Genomic DNA, 27,625 nt, shown 5'->3' on the forward strand with positions numbered 1-27,625 from the left:
CCGCCCCGTTTGCCCCGCCCACGCCCCGCCCCCTAACAGCTGTCGGCAGCCATGCGCGAAGATGACGGACGCGGTGGTGCTGGAGGGGCAGCTGAAGTGGCGGGAGGGGAAGAAGGTGCCCCGGGAGGGAGGGAGGAGGAGGTGGGGGAAAGGGGAGGGTCAGGGGTCTCCTGGGACGCTGCTAACCTCCCTTGTCTCTCTGTCCTCCCAGTGGAAGAGCCGGTGGCTGGTCCTGCGCAAGCCCTCTCCAGTGGCCGGTGAGTCCCCTCCCCGTGGAGCCCCCTCCCCTGGGCTTTCCTGGTGGCCTCCCATCCCTGCACCCCTCCTCTCCTCCGCCTCCCACCCCCCCCCAGAAGTGAGGGAGGGGCAGCAGGGGCTGCCCCTGTGTGACCCCCCCCTTTTTCTGCCTGGCGAGGGTCCGGCTCAGGGGGCACCTATACAGTCCCTGTGTCTTGGGGGGCCGGGGGGGAGGGGGAACCCAGGAGGAGGGGGCCCCTGGGAGGTCTAGCGCTCTTCTCCCCGGACGGGCAGGGATGTGGCTCAAAGGAATGGGATCCGGCCCCTCGGCCGCCCCACTCCCCGAAGTGAGACCCCAGGTGGCATTTCGCTGGGGAGTGGGACAGTGGCTGCACCTGTTGGACGACCCCTTTTTCTGCCTGGGAGCAGGGGGGGGGGAGAGGGTCCCGCTCGGATGGCAGGGGGCCACTCACACAATGGAGGGAGACAGACGAAACCCAGGAGGAAGGGGGGGCCCTGGGAGATCGTGGGGGGCCGCCTTAGATCTCCCCTCCCTGAATATGGCTCACTAGGGGTGGGATTCTGCCCCTCCGCTCGCTCTGCCCACTTGTCTGGAACGATAGGGGGATCTCCTGCTTGAGCAGGGGGTTCGACTAGAAGACCTCCAAGGTCCCTTCCAGCTCTGTTCTTCTGAATCAGCCCCCACCCACCCACTCTCCAGAAACATCCTGCCACTCAATAAGGGCTTATTTTAGGATGCTCTCTGTTCAGTCTTTCAAATGTAAAATTACAAAAAGGAAGAAGAACATTTGAATACTAATCAATGCTGGGTGGTTTCATGTGCTTCCAACAAGCTCAGATATTCAGTTTTGGTCAGCATGATACAGAAAAGATGTGGAGACTCTAGAAAGAGTGCAGAGAAGAGCGACAAAGATGATTAGGGGACTGGAGGCTAAAACATATGAAGAACAGTTGCAGGAACTGGGTATGTCTAGTTTAATGAAAAGGAGGACTAGGGGAGACATGATAGCAGTGTTCCAATATCTCAGGGGTTGCCACAAAGAAGAGGGAGTCAAGCTATTCTCCAAAGCACCTGAGGGTAGAACAAAAAGCAATGTGTGGAAACTAATCAAGGAGAGAAGCAACTTAGAACTAAGGAGGAATTTCCTGACAGTTAGAACAATTAATAAGTGGAACGACTTGCCTGCAGAAGTTGTGAATGCTCCAACACTGGAAATTTTAAAGAAAATGTTGGATAACCATCTGACTGAGATGGTGTAGGGTTTCCTGCCTGGGCAGGGAGTTGGACTAGAAGGCCTCCAAGGTCCCTTCCAACTCTATTATTATTATTATTATTATTATTATTATTATTATTATTATTATTATTATTATTATTACGAACGAGGCTGCGTGTTTTCATGCATATCCTAACGTACTTTTTGTCTTTTTGTGTAATGCAAAAGTGTGGATAACTTTGGGGGGTGGGGGGACGAGGGGGAGAGAAGCAAGAGAGGTGGGAGCCTCCGATGGATTTGGGTGGCAGGAATTCCGATGGTGGGCAATGCTGTTGTCCCTAGATCAGGGGTCTGCAAACTTGGCTCTTTTAAGACTTGTGGACTTCAACTCCCAGAGTTCCTCAGCCAGCTTTGCTTTAAGATTTTTGGACTTCAACTCCCAGAATTCCTCACTCAGCAAACCTTTAAGACTTGTGGACTTCAACTCCCAGAGTTCCTCAGTCAGCAAACCTTTAAGACTTGTGGACTTCAACCCCCAGAGTTCCTCAGCCAGCTTTGCTTTAAGACTTTTGGACTTCAACTCCCAGAATTCCTCAGTCAGCAAAGCTTTAAGACTTTCGGACTTCAACTCCCAGAATTCCTAAGCCAGCAAAGCTTTAAGACTTTCGGACTTCAACTCCCAGAATTCCTAAGCCAGCAAAGCTTTAAGACTTTCGGACTTCAACTCCCAGAACTCCTAGGCCAGCTTTGCTTTTAAGATTTTTGGACTTCAACTCCCAGAATTCCTCAGTCAGCAAAGCTTTAAGACTTTCGGACTTCAACTCCCAGAACTCCTAGGCCAGCTTTGCTTTTAAGATTTTTGGACTTCAACTCCCAGAATTCCTCAGCCAGCAAAGCTTTAAAAACTTTCAGACTTCAACTCCCAGAATTCTGGGAGTTGAAGTCCACAAGTCTTAAAGTGGCCAAGGTTGGGGACCCCTGTCCTGGAGGGTCCAGAATTGGGTTTGAGGGCCTTTTCTCTCTCTCTCTTTCTCTCTTTCTCCCTCTCTGCCAGACTGTTTGCTCCTCCTGGTATATAAGGAAAGGTCCGAACGTCTGCGAGGGCAGAAGGAGCGGAGCAGCGTGACCTTGGAGGACATCTGTGGCTTGGACCCCGGGCTCTGCTACGAGGGGCTGACCCACACCCTGGCTATCATCTGCCTCACCCAGGTGGTGATGCTGGGCTTTGAGAGCAAGGAAACCATGCACGTCTGGGATGCGCACATCCGATACAGTTTAGGGGAAGGTAAGCTCCCACGTCCTCAACGTGGCTTCCACGGATCCTGGTTCTTTTCAACATCCAGGGTTGCAGCTCCTCCTTTTGAGGAGCTCTTTCGAACTCAGAAGCCCACTCCCCATCCCCCCTGCGCCCCACTCCTGGTACGTTAGCGAGGGCTAACCTTTTTGCCATCGCGTACCAGGAGTGGGGCGCAGGGGGATCACGTGTGTGTGCCCACACCCATAATTCTATGCGCCCCGCCCCTCCGCATGCATACACGACCACCACCCTCGCTCCTGGCAGGTTGATGGCCTGGTAGGCCTGTTTTTCTCTCTCACCTGGCTCCAGAGCCTTTCTAGGAGTCTGGGGAGGGCAAAAACAGCCTTCCCCGCCGCCCCTCAGGCCTTCCGGAGGCCAGAAATGGCCTGTTTGCCAACTTTCGGTAGGACCGGAAGGCCCATTTTTTGCTGTCCACAGCCTCTCTAGGTGTGTGTGTGTGGGGGGGCGAAAACAGCCTTCCCCACCACCCCCTGAGGCCCTCCGGAGGCAGGAAACAGCCTGTTTCCCTACTTCTGCCGGGCCCAGAAGGCCCGAAAATTAGCTGGCTAGCGCACACATGCACGCCGGAGCTGAGCTCACATGCCTACTGATATGGCTACGCTTGCCACACGCGTGCCATAGGTTCACCATCACAGTCCTAGGGCAAGGGGGATCCCAGATCCAGTGGTGGTATTCAGCCGGTTCTATTCGGTTTGTGCGAACCGGTAGCGGCAGTTGCAGGAGGCTCCGCCCACCCGCCCGGATGTTATCCTATCCCGTTTTTGATGCTCTGCGCATGCACAAAAGGTCCTGCGCATGTGCAGAGGTGTCGCACGCGAGCTAAGTGAGCATGCTCGCACTCACATTTGCAAACTAGTAGTGAAGGTAAGTGAATACCGCCACTGCCCAGATCCCTATTCTTCCCCAGGTTTAGAAAACAACTACAATCACAGTGAATCGAAGAGGTTAGGGCAGGGGTCTGCAACCTTAAAACACTCAAAAGAGCCATTTGGACCCGTTTCCCACAGAAAAGAAAACACCGGGAGCCACAAAAACCCTTCCCGTGCCTGACTTATTTCTTGAGCGGCCACAAAACTAGCACATGTAGTTGCATTAAACGTTCTGTTTTCTTCTGAAACTTTTCTTTGCTTGGATTTATCCATGGTTGGGCTATCGGGAGTTGAAAAGCTCAATAAATCACATGCCAGCGGGAGTTGCACATTGGTGGCTATGACTCATATTTTGAGTGACAGGGAGCTGCAGTGCAGCAGAGGGGCTCCAGAGCCACATGCGGCTCCGGAGCTGCAGGTTGCTGACCCCTGGGTTAGAGAGAAGTAAAGCTTTTTTAAAAAAATCATTTTTTAAAAGCATTTTGGATTTTGCAGTTCAAACAAGTAAAGCTCTTCGCTCCCAAAAGTCATTTTTCACTTAGACTTTGTGGGAAACTACAGCTAGTCCTCGAGTTAACGACCACCATTCAGCCCAACATGTCGAGTGAGGCATGCGTTAAAGTGAATTTTGCCCCATTTTACGGCCTTCCTTGCCGCCGCTGTTAAGTGAATCACTGCGGTTGTTACATTAGTGGACGTTAAGTGGATCCGGCTTGCCCCGTTGACTTTGCTGGTCAGGTGGTCACAAGAGCGGATCACGTGACGCTGGGACCGTCATAAATACAACTCAGTGGCCAAGCGGCTGGATTTTGGTCACAGGATCATAGGGATGGATTTTTCCAGCGCCTTTGAAACTTTGAATGGTCGCTAAATGAACTGTTGTAGGCCAAGGACTACCTGGACACCGCAACGGTCATAAATATGAGTCGGGGGCCAAACATCTGAATTTCGACCACAGGGATGCCCCAACGGTTGTAAAACGTGAAAAATGGCTATCAGTCACTTTTTTCAGCGCCGTTGTAAAATTTGAACAGTCACTAAATGAGCTGGTATAAGTCGAGGACTATAACTGCCCTTTTCTCTACCCAGCCCCTGATCTCTTATGCTTGGTTCCATACCGGAATAATAGGACGTTGGTCATGCCTTGTAAAACTGTTGCTATTAAACCGCAACAGTTGTGGATTCCTTTGGCTTGTAGGTTTCTTTTTCTCCACTTGCTTAAAGAAAAATAAACTATGTTCTCTTTGGCACTCTTGATACTTAAAAGATACAGTATTGAGGAAACTTCAAAAAAGAACATGGATTCCCATGACTTCCAAGTCTTTACATTTTGCATTCCATCAGTGAATAGAATAGAATAGAATAGAATAGAATAGAATAGAATAGAATAGAATAGAATAGAATAGAATAGAATAGAATAGAATAATTAGAAGGGACCTTGGAGGTATTCTAGAATAGAATATAGAATAGAATAAAATTTAAAAAAAGAATACAGTAGTATATAGAATGGAATGGAATGGAATGGAGGAATGAAAATAGAATAAACAGAACAGAATAGAATAGAAATAGAATAATAGAAACAGAATAGAAATGGAGGAATGAAAATAGAACAGAACAGAATAGTATAGAATAGAAATAGAAATAGAAATAGGGGAATGAAAATACAACAGAACAGAACAGAACAGAATAGAATAGAATAGAATAGAATACAGGAGGAAAAAGGAAGGAAGGAAGCGAAAAATAAGGAAAAAGAAAGGGAGGAAGGGGGGAGGGAGGGATAAAAAAGGAAGGAAGGAAGTGAAAAGGAAGGAAATAAAAAGGATGGAAGGGAAGGGAAGGAAAGGCAATAGCAATATCCCTTAGACCAGGGGTCTCCAACCTTGGTCCCTTTAAGACTTGTGGACAAGGTTGGAGACCCCTGCCTTAGACTTATATACCGCTTTGCGGTGCTTTACAGCCCTCTCTAAACAGTTAACAGAGTCAGTCTATTGCCCCCCGACAACCTGGGTCCTCATTTCACCGACCTCGGAAGGACGGACGGCGGGGTCAACCTTGAGCCGGCCAGAATCGAACTCCTGGCAAGTGGGCAGAGTTTAGCCTGCAATGCTGCCTTCTAACCACTGCGCCACCATCATTCCCTCCCGATTAGAATGACGCTGTTGGCTGCAGAGGTGCCAACTGATCCAAAGGGAAGTGGGAAAGACTTAAAAGGTATTGTCGTGTCCCATTCCCTCTCCGACGACCGGGTCTAGGAAGTCCGTATCAAGCGGGGCAACGAAGCCTCTGCAGCTTTGCCAAATTCCTTCCAGGTTTCTCAGGGCAGGCAGGAATCCAAGGTGTGACTTCAGCAAACTAGATGAGACTTTGCTTGACTCAAGGTTGGAATGCCACAAGCAGGTCCTTTATATAGGCTGTGGGGTGTGGCTCCATGACTCAGCATTTATCCAGGCCTGCCCCTCCCTTCCTTCTGCTGGCGTCACCTCTCAGATCTCCGGAAGCGAGGATCCTCCCACTGTGAATTCTCTTCAGCTGAATCTGCTGTGGTAATTCCAGCACGTGGCTGGCTCCCTGCTTACACGCTGTAGGAGTGTGGTTTGTTTGTTCATTCCTGACATCCTGTCCGGGCATGGGGCCAGGGCCGGGGGCTGGAGGCATGACAGGCTGTTCATCTTCATTATCAGACTCCGAGTCTGATAACAGGCCTGGGTGTAGACTGGAGGAGCCCGGCTGAGGAGAGGAGGGAGGACGAGGCACAACAGGTATTTCAGTTTAGAAGCTGAATTCCTCGGCTTTGTTCCTCCCACCAGTTCATCGGTTTCACGTCGTGGTCGCGCCTGGAACCAAGCTGGAAAGTGGCCCGGCTACTCTTCACTTCTGCAACGACATACTGGTATTGGTAAAGGATGTCCCGCCGGCCATCATGGGACAGTGGAAGCTCTCGGACCTCCGGCGCTATGGGGCCGTTCCTAACGGATTTGTTTTTGAAGGCGGGACACGATGCGGCTTCTGTGAGTAATTCGCCGTTCCAGGATATTTGTTTTTACTCTGGGTATAGAAAAAAAAAAATCAGTGCATCCAACGGGTTAGACAAGCGGCCGACGAAACTTTTTCTGAAAAGCTGAGAACTCCTTGCAAGAAATGCAGCAAAGAAAATAATTGGGAAGTCATTCTTCCAACTGCTGACATTCTAAAATGTAAAAGTATAGCTTTTTTAAAAATGTTTTTTTTTAAAAAAAAAGCATTTGGACTTTAAGGTTAAAACAAGTTATGGTTTTGCACACAAGCGATGTTTTCATTTACAGTAGTGGCCAAAATTGTGGAAACCTTTTGGGGAAAGTGTATTTTTGAGGTTTGATGGCTAATAACACCACTTTTTTTGGAGGGGGGAGTTTCAAGATAATTGTATTCTACTGCTGGAATGGCCTGGGAATAGTCCAGACCTTTACCCAATGGAAAATCTAGGGAGCTGACTAAAGAAACTTGTTAGTCAGAAGCGACCCAGCAATAAAACCCAGTTAAGAGAAGCCATCATTCAATCTTGGTTTCACATTAGAATAGCTGCAGAACTCAAAGACTTGGTTCACTCCATGGGAAGACATTATAAGGCCATCATTCATGCTAAAGGTTACCCAACTATCCTTTATAATATGGGCCTCTGGTGGCTCAGACTGCTAAGACAGTCTGCTATTAACACAGCTGCCTGCAATTACTGCAGGTTCAAGCCCCACCAGGCCCAAGGTTGACTCAGCCTTCTATCCTTTATAAGGTAGGTAAAATGAGGACCCAGATTGTTGGGGGCAATAAGTTGACTTTGTATATAATATACAAATGGACGAAGACTATTGCTTGACATAGTGTAAGCCGCCCTGAGTCTTCGGAGAAGGGCGGGATATAAATGCAAATAAAAAAAAACAACTAAGCATTAACTGACATGGTGATCATTATTGTATATCTTGGTTTTTTCCTATGGTGATAATTTTTGTATATCTCGTTTTTTCTACGTGTTTCACTTTTCTCCTTTATACTGTAACTGCCATTCTAATAGCAAATCCTTCCTAAATGTTATTGCATGATATTCTTGATTAAATTATCTTTCATTGATATATAATTTTATGGTACTACTCCCAAAAAAATAAAAGTGTTGTTATTAGCTAGTTTTAGAAAATACACTTTCCCCAAAAGGTTTCCACAATTTTGGCCACTACTGTAGAACTTGTGGGAAACTACAGCTAGTCTTCAACTTTTTTTTTTTTTGCAAATATTTTTTTCCCCCATAATAATTCCCACAATTTGACCAGTGTACAATACAATCACTTATCCAACAATCAGTCCTATACTCAAATTATACTCAATCAGGGCTGCTCGACTGCCACTCCCCCCTTTAATCCTTTCTTCCCTTCTCATCCCTCTTAAACTTCCCCCACCACCTTCTCGTCGCTTTCCTACTTCCCCTCTTTCCCACTTCTCACTACCATCCTTTCTAACCCTCTATCTTCTCCTTCTTCTCCTCCTCCTATCCTTTCTTCTCCTCCTTCTTTCCTCCCTACCCACCTACCTACCTACTTTCTTCCTTCTTTACTCCTCTTTCCTTACCCTTTCCTTCGGGAGTGTTTGCCGAGCAGTCCCGACATTACACCATTCCAACTTGTTTAATTCTACCATTATTCCTGTACAATGGCAACCAATCAATTTATAGTCTTCCCTTCCCGCCTCCTTCCCCCGAGAGTTCCCAGAACAGAATCCAGGGTATTGTAACTAACAAACATAATCTAAAATATAACATAAAACATATTTCACACCATCACACTATCAATTCCCTTCTTTCTTAAACTAATACACAGCTAGTCTTCAACTTACAGCCATAATGGAACCCCAAATTTCTGCTGTTCACTGAGACATTTATGAAGTGAGTTTTGCCCTGTTTTGCGATCTTTAATTGTTACAGACATTAAGTGAATCACTGCAGTTGTTAAGTTATTAGCACGGTTGTTAAACGAATCCATCTTCCCCGTTGAATTGGCTGGTCGGAAGGTCACAAAAGCGGGGAATCGCATGACACCCCGCCCCCCAAGGTTGCAGCAACTGTTGTAAATATGAGTCAGAGGTAGAGGCAGATATTTCTGTCTCTGGCACATTGGGAATATATCTGCTGAAAAAAACTCCGCATTGGCGACAGGAAAGGGCATCCGGCCAGTAAACTACTCAGCTCCATTCAGTTGCCCAGGCTCTACCCTGCAAGGGATTATGGGGTCGTTAAAAGATGATGATGATGATGATGGTGGTGGTGGTGATGGTGTGATAACATTGGAGCAGATTCTTGAAGTGAATATAAAGATAAAACCAGAAATTTTTCTTCTGGGTTCAATGGAAAAAAAACTTGGGGGGAGGGAAATTTGGAACATAGATGCTATATAGGTTGATGACAGCAAGATTACTTTATGCACAAAAATGGAAAGTCGCTTTGATTCCCACAATGGACGAACAGCTGCAAAAGCTGATGAGAGTTGCAGAGAGGGCTAAATTGAACGCTTTGATAAAGAAAAAAAACCCCCACACAATTACTTTCGTTTTTCTTTGGAAACCACTTCTGGACTTTGTGCTTGGGGTGGGAGAAAAAAAATGAATCTTTGATTTTGGGTTTTACCGATTAGGTAGATCCGTTGTTATAGAAATGTCTAGTCTATAAAGTAAAGGTAAAGGTTCCACTCGCGCATATGTGGTAGTCGTTCCTGACTCTAGGGGGCGGTGCTCATCTCCGTTTCAAAGCCGAAGAGCCAGCGCTGTCCGAAGACGTCTCCGTGGTCATGTGGCCGGCATGACTCAACGCCAAAGGCGCACGGAACGCTGTTCCCTTCCCACCAAAGATGGCCCCTATTTTTTCTACTTGCATTTTTTACGTGCTTTCGAACTGCTAGGTTGGCAGAAGCTGGGACAAGTTACGGGAGCTCACCCTGTTACACGGCACTAGGGATTCGAACCACTGAACTGCCGAACTTTCCATCGACAAGCTCAGCGCCTTAGCCACTGAGCCACCGCGTCCCTCTAGTCTAATCCAGGGGTCTCCAACCTTGGTCCCTTTAAGACTTGTGGACTTCAACTCCCAGAGCAAAGCTGGCTGAGGAACTCTGGGAGTTGAAGTCCACACGTCTTAAAGGGACCAAGGTTGGAGACCTCTAGTCTATATACTATTGTGTATAAAGTTTTGATGTTGCTATATCGTTCTACTGAATAAGTCAGAAGTCAACACTTATTTTTTTTTCTTTTTCCCTTCTGTTCTACACTTTCCCCCTCCCTTCGCCCTCCCTTGTTTTCCCCGTTATTTGCTTTATTTTGCAATTTTTGCATTTTTATATTACAAACTAATAACCGATCGATATCAAGAAAACGCTGAATGCATAGCCAGTGTTAACGTTTTGCTCTTCTTCTTCTTTTGTTGTTGTTCCAGGGGCCGGAGTTTTTTTTCTCTCTTCCACAGAAGGGGAAAAAATCAGCTTTCTCTTCGATTGTATCGTTCACGGCATCTCTCCAACCAAAGGCTTTCGGCGGGCGCTAGCAGGTTAAGACGGGGAAACACACCCCCCCCACAGGGATGGGGTCAGGGGTGGGGCTGCTGGGGGTTCGGGAGAACCTCTAGCTAAGATTCTGTGCAGTTCGGAGACTCCCCAAATCCCACTCCTGCCTGCCCCCCCCACACCCCTCCCCTCCTAGGAGTCCCCACGCGGCCCATTTTGCATGCAGGTAAGTGCAGGGCGCGCACAGAAACTCAGGAAGGGCGAAAAACGGGCCTACCGGAAGTTTAGGGAGGCCGGAAACGGGCTCGTTTCTGGCCTCCAGAGGGCCTCCAGAGCCTGGGGAGGCTGTTTTCGCCCTCCCGGAGGCTCGAGGAAAAACTCCGGAGCCCAGGAAGGGGAAAAGCACCCACCTGCAGGAGGCCGACTAGGCCACGCCCACCATGGCCACGCCCACCCAGCAACCGGGCAGAGAACCCCTTGCTAGAATTTTTGAAGCCCACCCCTGCATGGGGTGATAAGCAAAGCTAACCCCTCGTCTGACCCAAAATCTTGATAATTTTAAGTATTTAGAAAGAAAAAAATAACCCCATTGGATAAAAGGAAGCTTTGGTAAGGCCACACTTGGGATACGGCATCCAATTTTGGTCGCCACGATGTAAAAAAAGATGTTGAGACTCTAGAAAGAGTGCAGGGAAGAGCAACAAAGAGGATTAGGGGACTGGAGGCTGAAACATATGAAGAACGGTTGCAGGAACTGGGTAGGTCTAGTTTAATGAAAAGAAGGTTTCCTGCTATTTCTATTCTATTCTATTTCTGTTCTTATCTATTTTCATTCCTTCTGTTCTATTATATTCCATTCCATTCCACTCTCCACTCCACTCTATTCTATTTTCATTCCTCCTATTCTATTCTATTCTATTTTATTTTCATTCCTATTTTATTCTATTCTATTTCTATTCTACTCTATTCTATTCTATTTTCATTCCGTTCCATTCCATATTCTCTATTCTATTCTATTCTATTCTATTCTGTTCTGTTCTGTTCTGTTCTATTCTATTTTCATTCCATTCCATTCCATATTCTCCTATTCTATTCTATTCTATTCTATTCTATTCTATTCTATTCTATTCTATTCTATTCTATTCTATTCTATTTTCATTCCATTCCATTCCATATTCTCTATTCTGTTCTGTTCTGTTCTGTTCTATTCTATTCTAATCTAATCTAATCTAATCTAATCTATTCTATTCTATTTTCATTCCATTCCATTCCATATTCTCTATTCTATTCTGTTCTGTTCTGTTCTATTCTATTCTAATCTAATCTAATCTAATCTATTCTATTCTATTTTCATTCCATTCCATTCCATATTCTCTATTCTATTCTATTCTATTCTATTCTATTCTATTCTATTCTATTCTATTCTATTCTATTCTATTCTATTCTATTTTCATTCCATTCCATTCCATATTCTCTGTTCTGTTCTGTTCTGTTCTATTCCTATTCTATTCTATTCTATTCTATTCTATTCTATTCTATTCTATTCTATTCTATTCTATTCTATTCTATTCTATTCTATTCTATTCTATTCTATTCTATAAATGTCCATAACCCTGGTGTTTAAGACAGAGCTCCCCAATCTTTCCAGTTTTGTGGACCGACGGGGAAGGTGGGGTGGAGAGAGGCGATGGCTCCCCACAAGTAGTCGGCAAGCACATGCGCAGTGTTGCTTCATTTGGGTGAGTGACGGGCACTATTCTGAGATCAGCCAGAGCTGGGCTGACCTTCCAGGCCAGGGGTCTCCAACCTTGGCAACTTTAAGACTTGTGGACTTCAACTCCCAGAATTCCTTAGCCAGCAAAGCTTAAGACCTCCAGACTTCAACTCCCAGAATTCCTCAGCCAGCTTTGCTTTAAGTCTTGTGGACTTCAACTCCCAGAATTCCTCAGCCAGCAAAGCTTAAGACCTCCAGACTTCAACTCCCAGAATTCCTCAGCCAGCAAGGCTTTGCTGGCTGAGGGATTCTGGGAGTTGAAGTCCACAAGTCTTAACGTTTCCAAAGGTGGAGACCCCTGTGCCAGGCTGTCTTTTCAAACGTTCGTTAGAATTCATTGCAGCATCTCTCATTGATCTCTCTCTCTTCCCCCTCTCCCCCACTTTTCTTGAAGACCCCAGTGCGAGTCCCGCCTGCACGGAAGAAAGGGTGGCCTACGAGGCTTCGAAGTTGGAGAAGCGCCTCAGCCTGCTTTCCCACAGCGGCTGCCACGGCAGCGGAGGTAACGTCTCGCCCAGCGCTTCTTCCTGCTCCGTCCGTGCCCAGCTAGCCTTTAAAGCGCCACCGGATTTAACTTCTGCTTGTTCTCTGCCAAGGTTGGGAAGGCGCTTGGGCTGTGCCACTGAGTAGAAGCGGAAAGGAGCCAGGTTCAAAATATAAGTAGTGTCATGTCCCACTCCTCCACTGACGGCCGGGTCAGGGAAATCCGAATCAGGCTTGCCTCTGCAGCTCTGCCCAAAGTCCTAGCAAAGTCCTCAGAGCAGGCAGGAGACCAGAAAGTGACTTCAGCAAGATAAGTTCGACTTTGCCTGACTCAGAGACTGCCAGAAAGCAGATCCTTTATATAGGCCATGGGGTGTGGCTCCATGACTCAGCACTCATTAAGGCCTGCCCCTCCCTTCCTTCTGTTGCCTCCGCCTATCCAGTCTTCTGATGCGAGGGTCACTCCAATCAGCAGCTGTTGGAAATAAACTTTCCTCAGGCTCACATGCTGTGGAGGAGGGGGAGGGGTCTAGCTGCTCCATTTGCCTGGGCATGGAGCCAGGGCTGGGGCCGGGGGGTGCTCCCTCCTCTGCAGCCTGCTTGGGCATGGAGCCAGGACTGGGGCTGGGAGGCATACATTCCTCCGTGTTCGGAAGCAGATAAGCAGACCCCGGCTGCGGTGAGAGCGGGCAAGACACAACAAGTAGAGAGTCACGGGTCTTCCTGCTATATTTTCCCTCTGGGACAGATTTCCATTGCAGGTGACTTAATCTGCCTGTCCCAGATGCTGCCAGGTGCAGCAGATTCCAGACTGGAGGAGGAGGAGGAGTTGGAACCCTAGCACTGTCCGTCAGGGATGGCACATTTCCCCTGGAATGTTTGGAGAGGCCATAAGCTGAGAACGGCTGCTGTCCCAGGCCGTTTAGCCATTGGGGGAGGTGGTCGACCAGACGGAGCTGCCTGCCCTCACAGACACGGGTGTGTTTGTGTGTGGGGGGGGAGGATGGGCTGCAGACAGGCGGTGGGAATGAGAGGCAAGAGATCCCTTCGGATGCGGGACAGCTGCTTCCCCCACTCGATCCGAGGGCACAGAGAGTAGAGTGGAGGCAAGCTCAGAGGAGGTCTGCAAGACTGCCCGTGAGGAGGCAGCCCCATTCCTCTTCACAAGGAACACCTGGCTGGGATTGATTTAAGAGGGTGTGTGTGTGTTTGTCTTTGTCAGAAACAACTGTATGAAAAAAACCTGCTTTGTGTCATGTTTCCCACGCCTGTGCTTTGGCATGGGGACTTGCTCCGTGGATCTTGACTCTCGGATCTCCCCTCCCATCCCCCACCCCCACCCCCACGAGCTTGCATCTTCTCTGTGGACTTCCTCCCTGCCTTGGTGAATTGGTTTCATTGCTCACTGGCTTTTGTTTGTGGGTGGCTGCCTTCAGGGAAGTTCGAGGTGGAGGCTTCCTGGCCTTTGGAAGGCTGTTCGTTGTGGAATTTAATGGTGGGGGGGGGGAAGGCTCTTATCGAAGCCTGCTTCTGCCTAGGCTACCTGGGTGATAACAGATGCTTCCCTGCATGGCCAGGATTAGTGGTGTCCAGTGATGAAATCCAAATTTATTTACTACCGGTTCTGTGGGCGTGGCTTGTTGGGCGTGGCATGGTGGGTGTGGTTTGGTGGGCGTGGCAGGAGAAGGATACTGCAAAATCTCCATTCCCACCCCACTCTGGGGCCAGCCAGAGGTGGCATTTGCCTGTTCTCCGAACTACTCAAAATTTCCGCTACAGGTTCTCCAGAACCTGTCAGAACCTGTTGGATTTCACCTCTCTCTGCTCCCAGACAGCTTTCACTGTTTAATCCTGTGTACCTTCTTCCTTCAACCAGGGGATGACCGGAGCTTGTCCAGTGCGTCCTCGGACACCAGCCACTCCGATGCCAGCATCGGGAGCAGATTGACTCTCTGGCCCGAGCAGTCATCCGCCGGCACTTCCCAGGAGTCTCGTGGACCAGTGGCGGTGGCGGCAGCAGCAGCAACAGCAGAGAAGCTGCAGTCAGACGGAGCCCAGGGGGCCAGCAAGCTGCCCCCCAGCCTCCTGCGCTCCAGGCAGCTCCAAGAAATTGGCCGCCAGAGTTCCTCCGACAGTGGGATAGCGACCGGAAGCCACTCCTCTTATTCGGGAAGCTTCTCTTCCTACGCGGGGAGCCTGGACATTTGCCACGGGGATGAGTTTGGGTCCCTGCTGAGCCTCTCGCTCAACTTCCCTTCTGACCGGAATGTTTGCAGTTGCCTGCCAGGGGAGCCAGGGAGAAGCCCCGGGTTGGAGTACCAGGCCCCTAGCTGGCTCCGGCACACCTACGATACGCCCCGAAGTTTGTTTGCGGCGTCTACGACAGGCAGCCTCCCCTCTGGTCCAGACGCAGGCCTGTCCAAGATCCAGAGCTCCAAAGGGGACGTGAAACGCCCAGCCCCCCATGCCGCTTCCAGGCCAAGCATGGAAAAGGACTCGCAGGCCGCCTTCCCACCGGGTAGCACCAAAGGCTCCTTCCCGGAGACGCAGCTCAGGCAGCCGGTTCAGGGCCAGGATTGGAGAGGGCCCGAGGTTGCTCCGTGCGTCCCCAGCAGTTCTTGTGAGCTGTGCAGCTCCCCTTCCGAGGCGAAGCCGGCTCTCTTCCCGTCTTGCCCAGTCTGTGGTGGGATACAGGTAAGCCGTAGCTGGCAGCTTTGAATCTGTGTGTGTCGTGTCCCACTCCCACTCCGACGCACAAGTCAAGGAAGTCCATGGCAAACTTGGCAACGAAGCCTCTGCAGCTTGCCAAGTTCCTTCAAGTGACTTCAGCGATAGGGTCCGGTATCAGCAAACTAGATGCTTGACTCAAGGTTGGAATGCCAAAAGCAGGTCCTTTATATAGGCTGTGGGGTGTGGCTCCATGACTCAGCATTTATCCAGGCCTGGCCTTCCCTTCTGCTGGCGTCGCCTCTCAGATCTATGGAAGCGAGGGTCCTCCCACTATGAATTGTCTTCAGCTGGATCTGCTGTCAGGGAAAGGGAGGGGTCAGAGGGAGTAGGGCCGAGTAATTCCAGCACCTGGCTGCCTTCTTGCTCTGACGGCTGAGCCAAAGGAACACACACTGTAGGAGTGAGGTTTATCGGGCTTGTTTGTTCACTCCTGGAATCCACTCCGGGCATAGGGCCAGGGCTGGGGGGCTGGGGGCATGACAGGCCGTTCATCTTCATTATCAGACTCGGAGTCTGATAACAGGCCCGGTTGGAGATGGGAGGGGCCCGGCTGAGGAGAAGAGGGAGGACGAGTCACAACAGTGTGTGTGCCACGGCATGCTAAAAACCGGGCTGCAGAAACGAGCAAAGCCCCATCCGCGGGATGCAGGCAGCGTGTGAAACTACGTCCCCTCCTGTCTGTGGAGAAAACCTCTCTCCACGGAACGGGTCCCTGGTGCCCAAAACACTAGGGGGGGGGGGCTGCTGTTTTAAAATACCTTTGTATACTCTAGACTAGAGGTGTCAAAGTCAATTTCTTTGAGGGCCTTGTAAGGGTTGTGTTAGACCTCGGAGGCCCAGGATGGGCATGGCCAGCTCGACGTCACTCGTGTCGGGGGCGTCTGTGGTGGCTAAGTGTTAAGGCAGGACTTCCTGCAGACCCTGCCTCCTTCTTATTATAACCTTCCCTACTTCCTTCCTTGCCCCCTTTCCTTCCTTCCTTCTTTTTTTCCTTCCTTCTTTCTTTTTTCCTTCCTTCCTTCTTTTTTCCCTTCCTTCCTTCCCTCCTTCCTTCCTTCCTTCTTTTTTTCCTTCCTTCCTTCCTTCTTTTCTTCCTTCCTTCCTCCTTCCTTCCTTCCTTCCTCCTTCTTTTTCCTTCCCTCTTCCTTCTCCTTCCTTCTTCCTTCTCCTCTTTCCTTATTTTTCCTTCCTTGATCTCTTCCCCTCTTTCCTTCTTTTTCTTGGCCTTTCCTCTTTTTCTCCTCTCCTGTCCCTTCTTGCATGCTCAACTGCAAAAGGGGAACCATTTCTCCTTTTGTTTCGTTTTAAGTTCGTTTTGCTAGCCCTCTGCCAGCAAAAACGGAGCACGGGAGGGCTGGGCGCGGTCTCTCCTGGCCCCATTTTCGGCCACGAAGACCTGCAGCCCTCTGCCAGTGAAAATGGAGCTCGCACCGGTGTCCCCCCCGCCCCACAAGTTCTGTTTTCGCTGGCAGAGGCACCGCGGGCCGGTCCTTTGCTGTTTCCAGGGTGGCCCCGTGGGCCAGATCTAAGCACCCCGCGGGCCGGATGTGACCGGCGGGCCTTGAGTTTAACATCCCGCTCTAGACAGTTTTCCTGCTGTCGCGCGCCAAGTGTGCATCATTTTTATAAAAACTCTTTTTAAGATTATAACGCAAAGTCAATGGACATTAGGGGATATTTGTAGCTCAGGGTTAAAACTGTGGTGCTCCTGGGTGCTCTCTGAGCTGGGTGGCTTCCTGGCAGACGTGTTGTGTCTCGTCCAATCTCACCTCAGCCGGGGTCTTCTTATCTGCTTCCGAACACGGAAGAAGAAATACCTCCAGCCCCCAGCCCTGGCTCCATGCCCAGACAGGCTGAAGAAGAAGAAATACCTCCAGCCCCCAGCTCTGGCTCCATGCCCAGGCAAACGGAGCAACTAGACCCCTCCCCCTCCTCCACAGCATGTGAGCCTGAGGAAGGTTTATTACCAACAGCTGCCGACTGGAGTGACCCTCACGTCAGAAGACTTGATAGGCGGCGTCAACAGAAGGAAGGGAGGGGCAGGCCTGGATAAGTGCTGAGTCATGGAGCCACACCCCATGGCCTATATAAAGGATCTGCTTTCTGGCATTCTCTGAGTCAGGCAAAGTCTAAACATATCTTGCTGAAGTCACTTTCTGATCTCCTGCCTGCTCTGAGGACTTTGCTAGGACTTTGGGCAGAGCTGCAGAGGCACGCCTGATTCGGATTTCCCTGACCCGGCTGTCAGCGGAGGAGTGGGACACGACATGACGTTTCATGACCCAGCTAGGTAACAACATCAATGCTAGAAGGGAGAAGGGGTTTACATGCAAGTGGCTTGCTCCGTCAGTGTCGGCGGCAGTATTTTTGGTTGGCTTCTTGATTAAGCTGTGGTTTACCGGAAAAGGAAATGAGCGATATCGTTGCTTAAAGTCCCTCACACCCTCTCGTCTGGACTACTGCAAAGGTCTCTACAAGGAGCTGCCCTTGAAGAACATTTGGAAGCTTCAACGAGGCTGCACGGGTGGTAAAATAATGTTAGCATTCGTGGGTGCCACTTATCACCTTTAAAGCTTTCCTGGCGGGTTTTTCCCCCCCTTTTTCTACCTTTTTAATGTGTTTCTATAGAGATAACAGGTAGTTCTCGACTTACGGCCACAGCCGAGCCGCAAATCTGTGTTGCTAAGTGAGAGATTTCATTAAGTGAGCCTTGCCCCATTTTACGGCTTTTCTCGCCACGCTCGTTAAGTGAATCCCCGCCTTTGTTAAACGAGTCACACCGGTCGCTGGGTGAATCTGGCGTCCCCGTCGACTTTTCTTGTTAGAAAGTCGCAAAAGGGGGAATTGTGTGACACCCCTCCCCCTCCCCCCACGGGGGGACACCGCAGCCGTCATAAATGTGAGTCAGCTGTCCAGCATCCATTGCCGGGGATGCTGCAACGGTCCTAAGTGTGAAAAAGAGTCACGAGTCACTTTTTTCGCAGTGCCGTCGTAACTTCGGACGGTCACTAAGCGAACTGTTATAAGTCGAGGACTCCCTGCATTTTACGAGATCAAGAGAAAAAGCGGTTAGTTTTAGTTCTCCTAGTTTTGAAAGAAGCGTATTTTAATACAACCTATTCTCTCTTATGTGTGTGTTTGTGTGTCTTTAAAGGAGACTTCAATTTTACCATCTCAAATGTTCGCACCCAATCTAGGTAAGAACCACGGATGGATTTGAATTTCCCACGCCATTCATGCCCGAAGAAAAAAGTTTCCCATTCTAGTTCTGGTGGTTCACCCCTCCAGACGTATCCAGTTAAGTGATTGTCGTTTAAAAGTCTGTTGTCACCCTCGCAAGGTTGCCTAGTCAGGAGTGGCTTTCCTTATCTTGATTGCAAAGTCACACAAAGTTACACATTTTCGTAGTTTCTCAAGGCGCAAAAGGGAAAATTGTGAACTCCGCAGAGGCATCAGGAAGGGCATCCGGCCACCAAATGCTCACTCCGCCCAGTGGCCCCAACCCCACCCTGAATTACAAGACTACAGGGTGGTAAAAAGAAAAACCACACACACACACAGGAAATTTCGTAGTTTCTTTCTCGAGGTGGAAAAAAAAACACCTATTGCAAACTCCCTGTAGGTGTCAGGAAGGGCATTCAGCCAGTAAACGCTCAGCTCCAATCAGTCGCCCTGACCCCATCCCGAATTAAGGGACTACAGGGGTATAAAAAGAAAAAAAAAAGAGAAATTTCATAGTTTCTCTCTCAGGGCACGAAGAGAAAATATCTACCATGAACTCTATGTAGGAGTCAGGAAGGGCATCCGGCCAGTATATCCTCACTCCACCCAATGGCCTTGACCCCACTCTGAATTACAAGACTACAGGGTCGTAAAAAGAAAAACACACACACACAAAGGAAATTTCGTAGTTTCTTAGGGCAGAAAGAGCACATACCTACTGTGAACTCCACATAGGCATCAGGAAGGGCATCCAGCCAGTAAACACTCAGCTGCAGTCAATCACCCTGACCGCACCCTGAATTAAGGGACTACAGGGGTATAAAAAGAAAAAAACCCAGAAATTCCATAGTTTCTCTCTCAGGGCACAAAGAGAAAATAACTACTGTGAACTCCACATAGGTGTCAGGAAGGGCACCTGGCCAGTAAATGCTCAGCTCCAGTCAGTCACACCTATTTAAGGGACAACAGGGCTATTAAAACACACACACACACACACACACAAAGGAAATTTGGCTAGCCTGAAAATACATCTCTCCCCCTCCCACCCCTTTACAGACCTAGACCCTAGGGAGGGTCCCATGTGAGACATAAGCCACGCCCACATAACTTCTGCAAGCTCGGCTTCCTCCGCTTCAAGGTCATCCCCACAGACTTCGCATTCTGTTTTGTTTCTGCAGAACCGTCCCTTTCGGAGCAATTGCACGGCGAAACGGCAACTTACGTGAATATCCCCACCAGCCCCACAGCGAAGAAGCAGCTCCATTACATGGAGGTGGAGCTTCAGGAACCCAGCGGGAGCGTTCGAGGTACGAATCTCCAAAAATGGCCAAGCCAGCAAGAGAATTAAGTTTTCCGCAACATCCTGAGCTACGCTAAGAATCGCAATAAGCCTTCGGAATATAAAGCTTCTCTCCTTGCGCACCCCACTCCAAAATCTGCCTAAATAGCCACAGTTACAGGTAGTCCTTGACTTACGACCAGAATCGAGCGCCCCCCACACACACCTTACGTCGCTAAGTGAGACATTTATTTATTTATTTATTTATCAAACTTTTATACCGCCCTTCTCCCGAAGGACTCAGGGCGGTGTACAGCCTTCATTTAAAACAGTTAATATACATATTAAAATAACAATTAAAAAGCTTATTCAATAAAAGGCCAAATTAAAACCGTCAATTGACCATCTAAAATACCCAATAAAATTACCATTAAAAGTTTAAAAATTTAAATTTAGAATTTAAAAAATCAGGCCAGTCCCGCTTGTATAAATAAATAAGTTTTCAGTTCCCGGCGGAAGGTCCGAAGGTCAGGCAATTGGCGTAAACCGGGGAAGTTCGTTCCAGAGTAGGTGCTCCCACAGAAGGACCTTCCCCTGGGGGCCGCCAGCGGACACTGCTTGGCGGACGGCACCCTGAGAAGACCCTCTCTGTGAGAGCGTACGGGTCGGTGGGAGGCATGTGGAAACAGCAGGCGGTCCCGTAAGTACCGGGCCCTAAGCCATGGGCGCTTTGAAGATGGTAACCAAAACCTTGAAGCGCACCCGAAGACCACAGGTAGCCAGTGCAGACTGCGCAGCAGTGGTGTTACATGGGAGCAACGCGGTGCTCCCTCAATCACCCGCGCAGCTGCATTCTGGACTAACTGCAGTCTCCGGGTACACTTCAGGGGTAGCCCCATGTAGAGGGGATTGCAATAATCCAGTCGAGAAGTGACGAGCATGAGTGACCGTGCATAAGACACCCGGTCAAGGAAGGCGCACTGGCGAACCAGGCGCACCTGGTAAAAAGCTCTCCTGGAGACGGCCGTCAAATGATCTTCAAACGACAGCCGTTCATCCATTTGTTAAGTGAGGGTTTTTTTATGGCTTTTCTTGCCACGTTTGTTCAGGGGATACCTGCAGTTGTTAAATTAGTGTCACGCGGTTGTTAGGTGAAGCTGGCTCTTCCCCCCTCCCCCCCCCATTGAGGAAGGTCGCGAAAGGGGATGCTATGACCCCGAGACATTGCATCCGTCATAAGTGTGAGTCAGTCGCCCAGCGTCCAAATTTCGATCACGTGTGCCGGGGGGACGCTGCATCGGTCGTCGGCGTGAAAACGGTCAATCACCCTGACCGCACCCTGAATTAAGGGACTACAGGGGTATAAAAAGAAAAAAACCCAGAAATTCCATAGTTTCTCTCTCAGGGCACAAAGAGAAAATAACTACTGTGAACTCCACATAGGTGTCAGGAAGGGCACCTGGCCAGTAAATGCTCAGCTCCAGTCAGTCACACCTATTTAAGGGACAACAGGGCTATTAAAACACACACACACACACACACACAAAGGAAATTTGGCTAGCCTGAAAATACATCTCTCCCCCTCCCACCCCTTTACAGACCTAGACCCTAGGGAGGGTCCCATGTGAGACATAAGCCACGCCCACATAACTTCTGCAAGCTCGGCTTCCTCCCGCTTCCAAGGTCATCCCCACAGACTTCGCATTCTGTTTTGTTTCTGCAGAACCGTCCCTTTCGGAGCAATTGCACGGCGAAACGGCAACTTACGTGAATATCCCCACCAGCCCCACAGCGAAGAAGCAGCTCCATTACATGGAGGTGGAGCTTCAGGAACCCAGCGGGAGCGTTCGAGGTACGAATCTCCAAAAATGGCCAAGCCAGCAAGAGAATTAAGTTTTCCGCAACATCCTGAGCTACGCTAAGAATCGCAATAAGCCTTCGGAATATAAAGCTTCTCTCCTTGCGCACCCCACTCCAAAATCTGGCTAAATAGCCACAGTTACAGGTAGTCCTTGACTTACGACCAGAATCGAGCGCCCCCCACACTTTACGTCGCTAAGTGAGACATTTATTTATTTATTTATTTATCAAACTTCTATACCGCCCTTCTCCCGAAGGACTCAGGGCGGTGTACAGCCTTCATTTAAAACAGTTAATATACATATTAAAATAACAATTAAAAAGCTTATTCAATAAAAGGCCAAATTAAAACCGTCAATTGACCATCTAAAATACCCAATAAAATTACCATTAAAAGTTTAAAATTTAAATTTAGAATTTAAAAAATCAGGCCAGTCCCGCTTGTATAAATAAATAAGTTTTCAGTTCCCGGCGGAAGGTCCGAAGGTCAGGCAATTGGCGTAAACCGGGGGGAAGTTCGTTCCAGAGAGTAGGTGCTCCCACAGAGAAGGACCTTCCCCTGGGGGCCGCCAGCCGACACTGCTTGGCGGACGGCACCCTGAGAAGACCCTCTCTGTGAGAGCGTACGGGTCGGTGGGAGGCATGTGGAAACAGCAGGCGGTCCCGTAAGTACCCGGGCCCTAAGCCATGGAGCGCTTTGAAGATGGTAACCAAAACCTTGAAGCGCACCCGGAAGACCACAGGTAGCCAGTGCAGACTGCGCAGGAGTGGTGTTACATGGGAGCAACGCGGTGCTCCCTCAATCACCCGCGCAGCTGCATTCTGGACTAACTGCAGTCTCCGGGTACACTTCAGGGGTAGCCCCATGTAGAGAGCATTGCAATAATCCAGTCGAGAAGTGACGAGAGCATGAGTGACCGTGCATAAGACACCCCGGTCAAGGAAGGGGCGCAACTGGCGAACCAGGCGCACCTGGTAAAAAGCTCTCCTGGAGACGGCCGTCAAATGATCTTCAAACGACAGCCGTTCATCCATTTGTTAAGTGAAGTTTTTTTATGGCTTTTCTTGCCACGTTTGTTCAGGGGATACCTGCAGTTGTTAAATTAGTGTCACGCGGTTGTTAGGTGAAGCTGGCTCTTCCCCCCTCCCCCCCCCATTGAGGAAGGTTGCGAAAGGGGATGCTATGACCCCGAGACATTGCATCCGTCGTAAGTGTGAGTCAGTCGCCCAGCGTCCAAATTTTGATCACGTGTGCCGTGGGGACGCTGCATCGGTCGTCGGCGTGAAAAACGGTCATAGTTCGCTTTTGCAGTGTCGCCATAACTTCGAACAGTCATTAAACGAACCGTTGTAAGTTCGTCACAAAACTCACTCAACAACTGTCTCACTTAGCAATGGAAATGTGGGGCTCAATTCTGATCGTAAGTCGAGGACTACCTGTATAACCTGAAGGGGAGCTTCCAGGCAGCCTTAGAGGAGTCTTCCCGCAGGGGCACGAAGGGAGATAGGCTTCCCAGAAGACCCAAGCTCAGGTAGTCCTCAACTTACGACCACAATTGAGCCCAAAAATTATGTCACTAAGCGAGACATTTGTTGAGTTTTTTGCCCCGTTTCACCTCCTCTCTTGCCACCATCGTTACATGAATCACTGCAGTTGATACTTTAATAATTCAGTTGCTAGGTAAATCCAGCTCCCCCACCGACTTTGCTTACCAGCAGGTCGCAGAGCGTGATCATGGCAACCGTCATAAAGTAGAAGTCCGTTGCCAAGCGACTGAATTCTGATCCAGTGCCCACTGCAACGCTCCTTAAGTGTGAAAAACGGCCGTCGGTCACCGGTTTCAGCGCCACTGTAACTTTGAACGGTCCCTAAATGAAACGTCGTACGCCAAGGACTGCCTGTGTTTCCTCTCCAAAGCTTCCAGAGATCCAGAACTGGGCAGGAGGGGGGCAGGCGGGGCGGGGCGGGGGAGGCGGCTTATCGATCCTTGCGCAAAATTGAGATTCCCGCTCTACGTTTGCGGGATACGCTGTGTGGCCAACGCAATGCTTTCACACCCAGGTGGCGACGCCACGAAATACGCCCAGATCGACATCACCGCCACGGAGACGGCCCACAAGGTGGGCACCCAACACGCCCACTTCCGCGAAGAGCGTCTGCAGGAACTGGAGCAGCAGCAGCAGCAGAAGAAAGACGGCGGCCCGCCCGGTTCTTCCTAAGGGGGGACAGAAATTCGCCACCTGCCCACCGGCGCTCGGGTCTGGACCCGATTCATTCCAATGGACTCGCTTCCCAGCAGGAAAACCAGCTGCGCGGCTGGACGGGTTTGCCCCAAAGGGTCTTTTTTCCAAGAGGCAACTGGACTTTCGTTGAAGACGTCTCGCTCCTCAGCCAAGAAGCTTCTTCAGCTCTGACTGGATGATGGTGGGGAAATGGAAGGATTTACACTCCTTATAGACAGCTGGTCATTTGCATCGTTTTCAGCGGGTCGTGGAGGCCACTTGGAGATTTGTTTATCTGTGTCCAAAACATCATCTGAATAGTACAAATGGGTGCGGAGCGTGCTTGGAACTGCTGAAAGGAATTGCGTTCTAGACTGGAGATAGAGGATGTCGTATCCCTCCCCGTCTAATGAGGGAGGGGCGTTCAGTTTTGACACAGGTGGCCTCTTTGACACCCGCCCCCCCTCTTCCAAACCAGCAGTAACCCACCGTGGGGGGGGAAAAATGTGGATCTTGGCACACGAGGCATTAGATACCAAAAAAAACGAGGCATTTCAAGTCTGAGAAAAATAACTAGAGCGAAATATGCAAGAAACGCAGGTCTGTACAGTGTACGTATTGATCCGATTGCTTTTGTTAACAGCCAAAGTGGCTTTGGATTGTTATTTTTATTGTTGTTATTATTATTATTATTATTAATTATTCAAAAAGCCGAAGGACATCTGCGTGATTAGGATCGGGCCATCGGACGAGAAGCGAACAGCATGAACCAAACCGACTTTTAATTTTGCCTCCACGTGTCACCAGGTGCCTCTTGTCGTGTCCCACTCCTCCGCTGACGGCCGGGTCAGGGAAATCCGAATCAGGCGTGCTTCTGCAGCTCTGCCAAAGTCCTAGCAAAGTTCTCAAGGCAGGCAGGAGACCAGAAAGTGACTTCAGCAAGATATGTTCAACTTTGCCTGACTCAGAGAATGCCAGAAAGCAGGTCCTTTATATAGGCCATGGGGTGTGGCTCCATGACTCAGCACTTATCCAGGCCCCTCCCTTCCTTCTGACGCCGCCGCCTATCAATTCTTCTGAAGCGAGGGTCACTCCAGTCGGCAGCTGTTGGTAACTGACCTCCCTCAGGCTCACATGCTGTGGGGGAGGGGGAGGGGTCTAGTTGCTCCATTTGCCTGGGCATGGAGCCAGAGCTGGGGCCGGGAGGTGCTTCCTCCTCCTCAGCCTGTCTGGGCATGGAGCCAGGGCTGGGGCCGGGAGGCATATTAGGACATTCCTCAGCGTTCGGAAGCAGATAAGAAGGCCCCGGCTGCGGTGAGAGCGGGCAAGACACAACACCTCTAGCTGGGATGCAGGGGTCTCCTTCCTCTTGTAGAAAGCAGGGGGGTCTCCAAACTCGGTAACTTTTAAGACCTGTGGATTTCCAACTCCATGCTGGCGGAGGAATTCCGGGAGTCGAAGTTCCACACGTCTTAAAATGGCCACGTTTGAACACCCCTGTGGTAGAGTAACTGGTGTTTCCAGGAGACTTTGGGGGAAGGGGAGGGCTTCGGTGGAGTCCGCCATTCCCGGGAAACGCATCTCCCGCGCAGATCAGGAAGGTGGAGGGAACTTTTTCCTCCCTTTTTGCTTGGATCAAAGGCTGCTTGTGTGCAGGAAGAGACCCCTCCCCTTCCCGCTTGCACCCCCAGCTGAAGCAACTGGTTTTTATTATTTATTATTTATCTGTATGTAGCTGTTCTTGCAGGCCTCCCCGGTGTCCATAATGACGGTTGCAATTATTACTATTTTAGAGGTACGTGCGTTGATCTGCAAGACCAGCACAGCTACCGTGTTTCCCCGAAAATAAGCCCTCCCTGAAAATAAGCCCTCCCTGAAAATATTTAAGCGCATGCACAGCCGGTCCCCACCATTTCCTCTGGTTAGGGCAGGGGTCTGCAACCATAAACACTCAAAGAGCCGTTTGGACCCGTTTCCCACAGAAAAGAAAACACCAGGAGCCACAAAAACCCTTCCCGTGCCTGACTTATTTCTTGAGCGGCCACAAAACTAGCATATATCTAGTTGAATTAAACGTTCTGTTTTCTTCTGAAACTTTTCTTTTCTTAGATTTATTCATGGTTGGCATGCCGGGGTTGAAAAACTCAAATCAATCGCGTGCCGGCTGGTGTCGCACTCTGGCGGTTGTGACGCATATTTTGAATGACGGGGAGCTGCACCAGAGGGGTGAAAGAGCCACATGCGGCTCCAGAGCCACAGGTTGCTGACCTTTGGGTTAGGGAGACAGAGCTGGAAATCAGGTAAGACGGCAAGAGTAGCCCCGTCTTGCTCCACGCGTCCCAAAATAATAAGACCTCCCCGAAAATAAGGCCAAGCGCTTATTTCAGGGTTCCAAAAAATATAAGACAGGGTCTTATTTTTGGGGAAACACGGTAGTATCAGGGAGGTATCGTCGTAAATCCTCAGAAAGACACTCAGGGGGTCTTCCATTGACCTGTCCCTCCTGCTCTGTTTCCCTATAATGTCGTCTCACCTGTTCCCATCCATCTGGGTAGCCTTTTCAGGCTCTCGCAGGTGGCCATCCCCACCCCGCACATCTAGGGGTGACTGCAAGGTTACAAGCAAGTGAGCGTAACGGTGGCACTCAAATTCCACCTCTTCTTCTACGCATGTAAAAATATCAGCTGGAGGTTTTGGTCGCATCGCAATAGCACGTAGACTTATATACCGCTTTGCTGGCCGCTCTAAGCGGTTTACAGAGTCAGCCTCTTGGGCCCCCCCCACCCAACAACGATCTGGGTTTTCATTTTACCGACCTCGGAAGGAGGGAAGGCTGAGTCAACCTTGAACCGGTCAGAATTGTACTGCGGGCGGTGGGCAGCGTTAGCCTGCAATACTGCACTCTAACCACAGGGAGGGAGGGAGGATGGGGGGAGGGAGGGAAGGAAGGAAGAAAGGAAGGAAGGAAGGAAGGAAGGAAGGAAGGAAGGAAGGAAGGAAGGAAGGGCAATAGCACTTAGACGTATATATCACTTTACAGAGCTTTCCAGCCCTCTCTAAGCGGTTTACAGAGTCAGCCTCTTGCCCCAACAATCTGGGTCCTCATTTTACGGACCTCGGAAGGATGGAAGGCTGAGTCAACCTTGAGCAGGTCAGGATCGAACTGCTGGCAGTTGGCAGAGTAAACCTGCAGTGCTGCATTCTAACCACTGCACCACCACAGTGAAGAAATTCGAGGCAGGATATGGTCACATGGCCGAAGTGCGAGAAGATCTGTTGTTCCCGTCTTGCAGCAGATAATTGTGGGGTGCCCCGAGGTTGCAGCTGGTTTTGGGGCACCAGCCCACCACTTTAGAAGGAGGAGAGACAATTAGGGAGCAGATACCATCTCTTGTTGTCTGACCAGGGAGTCGCACGCTGCGGAAACCTGCTATAATACGGAATTTGCAACCAAAACGGTGCAGATCCATAGCTTTTAGTTCATTGAGCTGCTTGGGTTTTGAAAAATAGCATGCGTGATCGTCTGGTTTTTTTTTTTTCCAACCTGTTCCATTTCACATCTTTTTTTTTTGGTGCACAATCTCATTTCCTTCGCAGCAAAGGCCTGGTTTCCTTTGGGTCCAGCAGAGCCTCGTCAACGGCGGTAGGTCTGGCCCATGTTCTGCCCCTATAGAAACGGGGACTCTCAGCGCCCCACTTACTCGTTTTTACTTCACCATGTACGTAGTTCTGACTCTAGTCCGGCGTTTGAGACCCGGTCTCCCGTTTTTACCCAAATAGTGCGCAGAACCACCTTTACAGAATTTAGGTGCCTCTTGAAATATGGGCTTGAATTGCCTCTCCGAAGTGTCCTTCAAATGCTGAAATAAAAAGGTAAAATTGT

General features: G+C 49.6%; 1 protein-coding gene across 3 annotated transcripts; it reads left to right on the plus strand.

The window, feature by feature from the left end:
• The first annotated feature begins 27 nt into the window (after positions 1 to 27).
• DOK7 (docking protein 7) lies at positions 28 to 27,625 on the plus strand. Of its 3 annotated transcripts, XM_058192971.1 has the most exons (10): positions 28 to 115; positions 212 to 257; positions 2,527 to 2,757; positions 6,467 to 6,667; positions 10,105 to 10,215; positions 12,340 to 12,447; positions 14,305 to 15,122; positions 18,313 to 18,355; positions 19,559 to 19,687; positions 23,582 to 27,625. In XM_058192971.1, the coding sequence occupies exons 1-10, from the start codon at positions 62 to 64 to the stop codon at positions 23,737 to 23,739; spliced, it is 1,899 nt and encodes a 632-aa protein (XP_058048954.1). In that variant the 5' UTR covers positions 28 to 61; the 3' UTR covers positions 23,740 to 27,625. The 3 variants fall into 3 exon arrangements, with proteins under 3 accessions (XP_058048954.1, XP_058048952.1, XP_058048953.1); XM_058192969.1 differs by lacking the exons at positions 18,313 to 18,355; positions 23,582 to 27,625 and adding an exon at positions 18,356 to 18,455 and having other exon boundaries at positions 19,559 to 19,680; XM_058192970.1 differs by lacking the exons at positions 18,313 to 18,355; positions 23,582 to 27,625 and having other exon boundaries at positions 19,559 to 20,203.

The sequence above is a fragment of the Ahaetulla prasina genome, chromosome 8, assembly GCF_028640845.1.
Source record: "Ahaetulla prasina isolate Xishuangbanna chromosome 8, ASM2864084v1, whole genome shotgun sequence".
Classification (NCBI taxonomy): Eukaryota; Metazoa; Chordata; class Lepidosauria; order Squamata; family Colubridae; genus Ahaetulla; species Ahaetulla prasina.

Excerpts from the sequence above, each read along its gene's own strand:
- DOK7 (XM_058192971.1), top strand. The coding sequence starts at position 62 with ATGACGGACGCGGTGGTGCTGGAGGGGCAGCTGAAGTGGCGGGAGGGG. Across the intron at positions 10,216-12,339 it reads CTTTCGGCGGGCGCTAGCAG|ACCCCAGTGCGAGTCCCGCC; the intron begins GTTAAGACGGGG and ends CTTTTCTTGAAG. Across the intron at positions 18,356-19,558 it reads AATGTTCGCACCCAATCTAG|AACCGTCCCTTTCGGAGCAA; the intron begins GTAAGAACCACG and ends TTGTTTCTGCAG.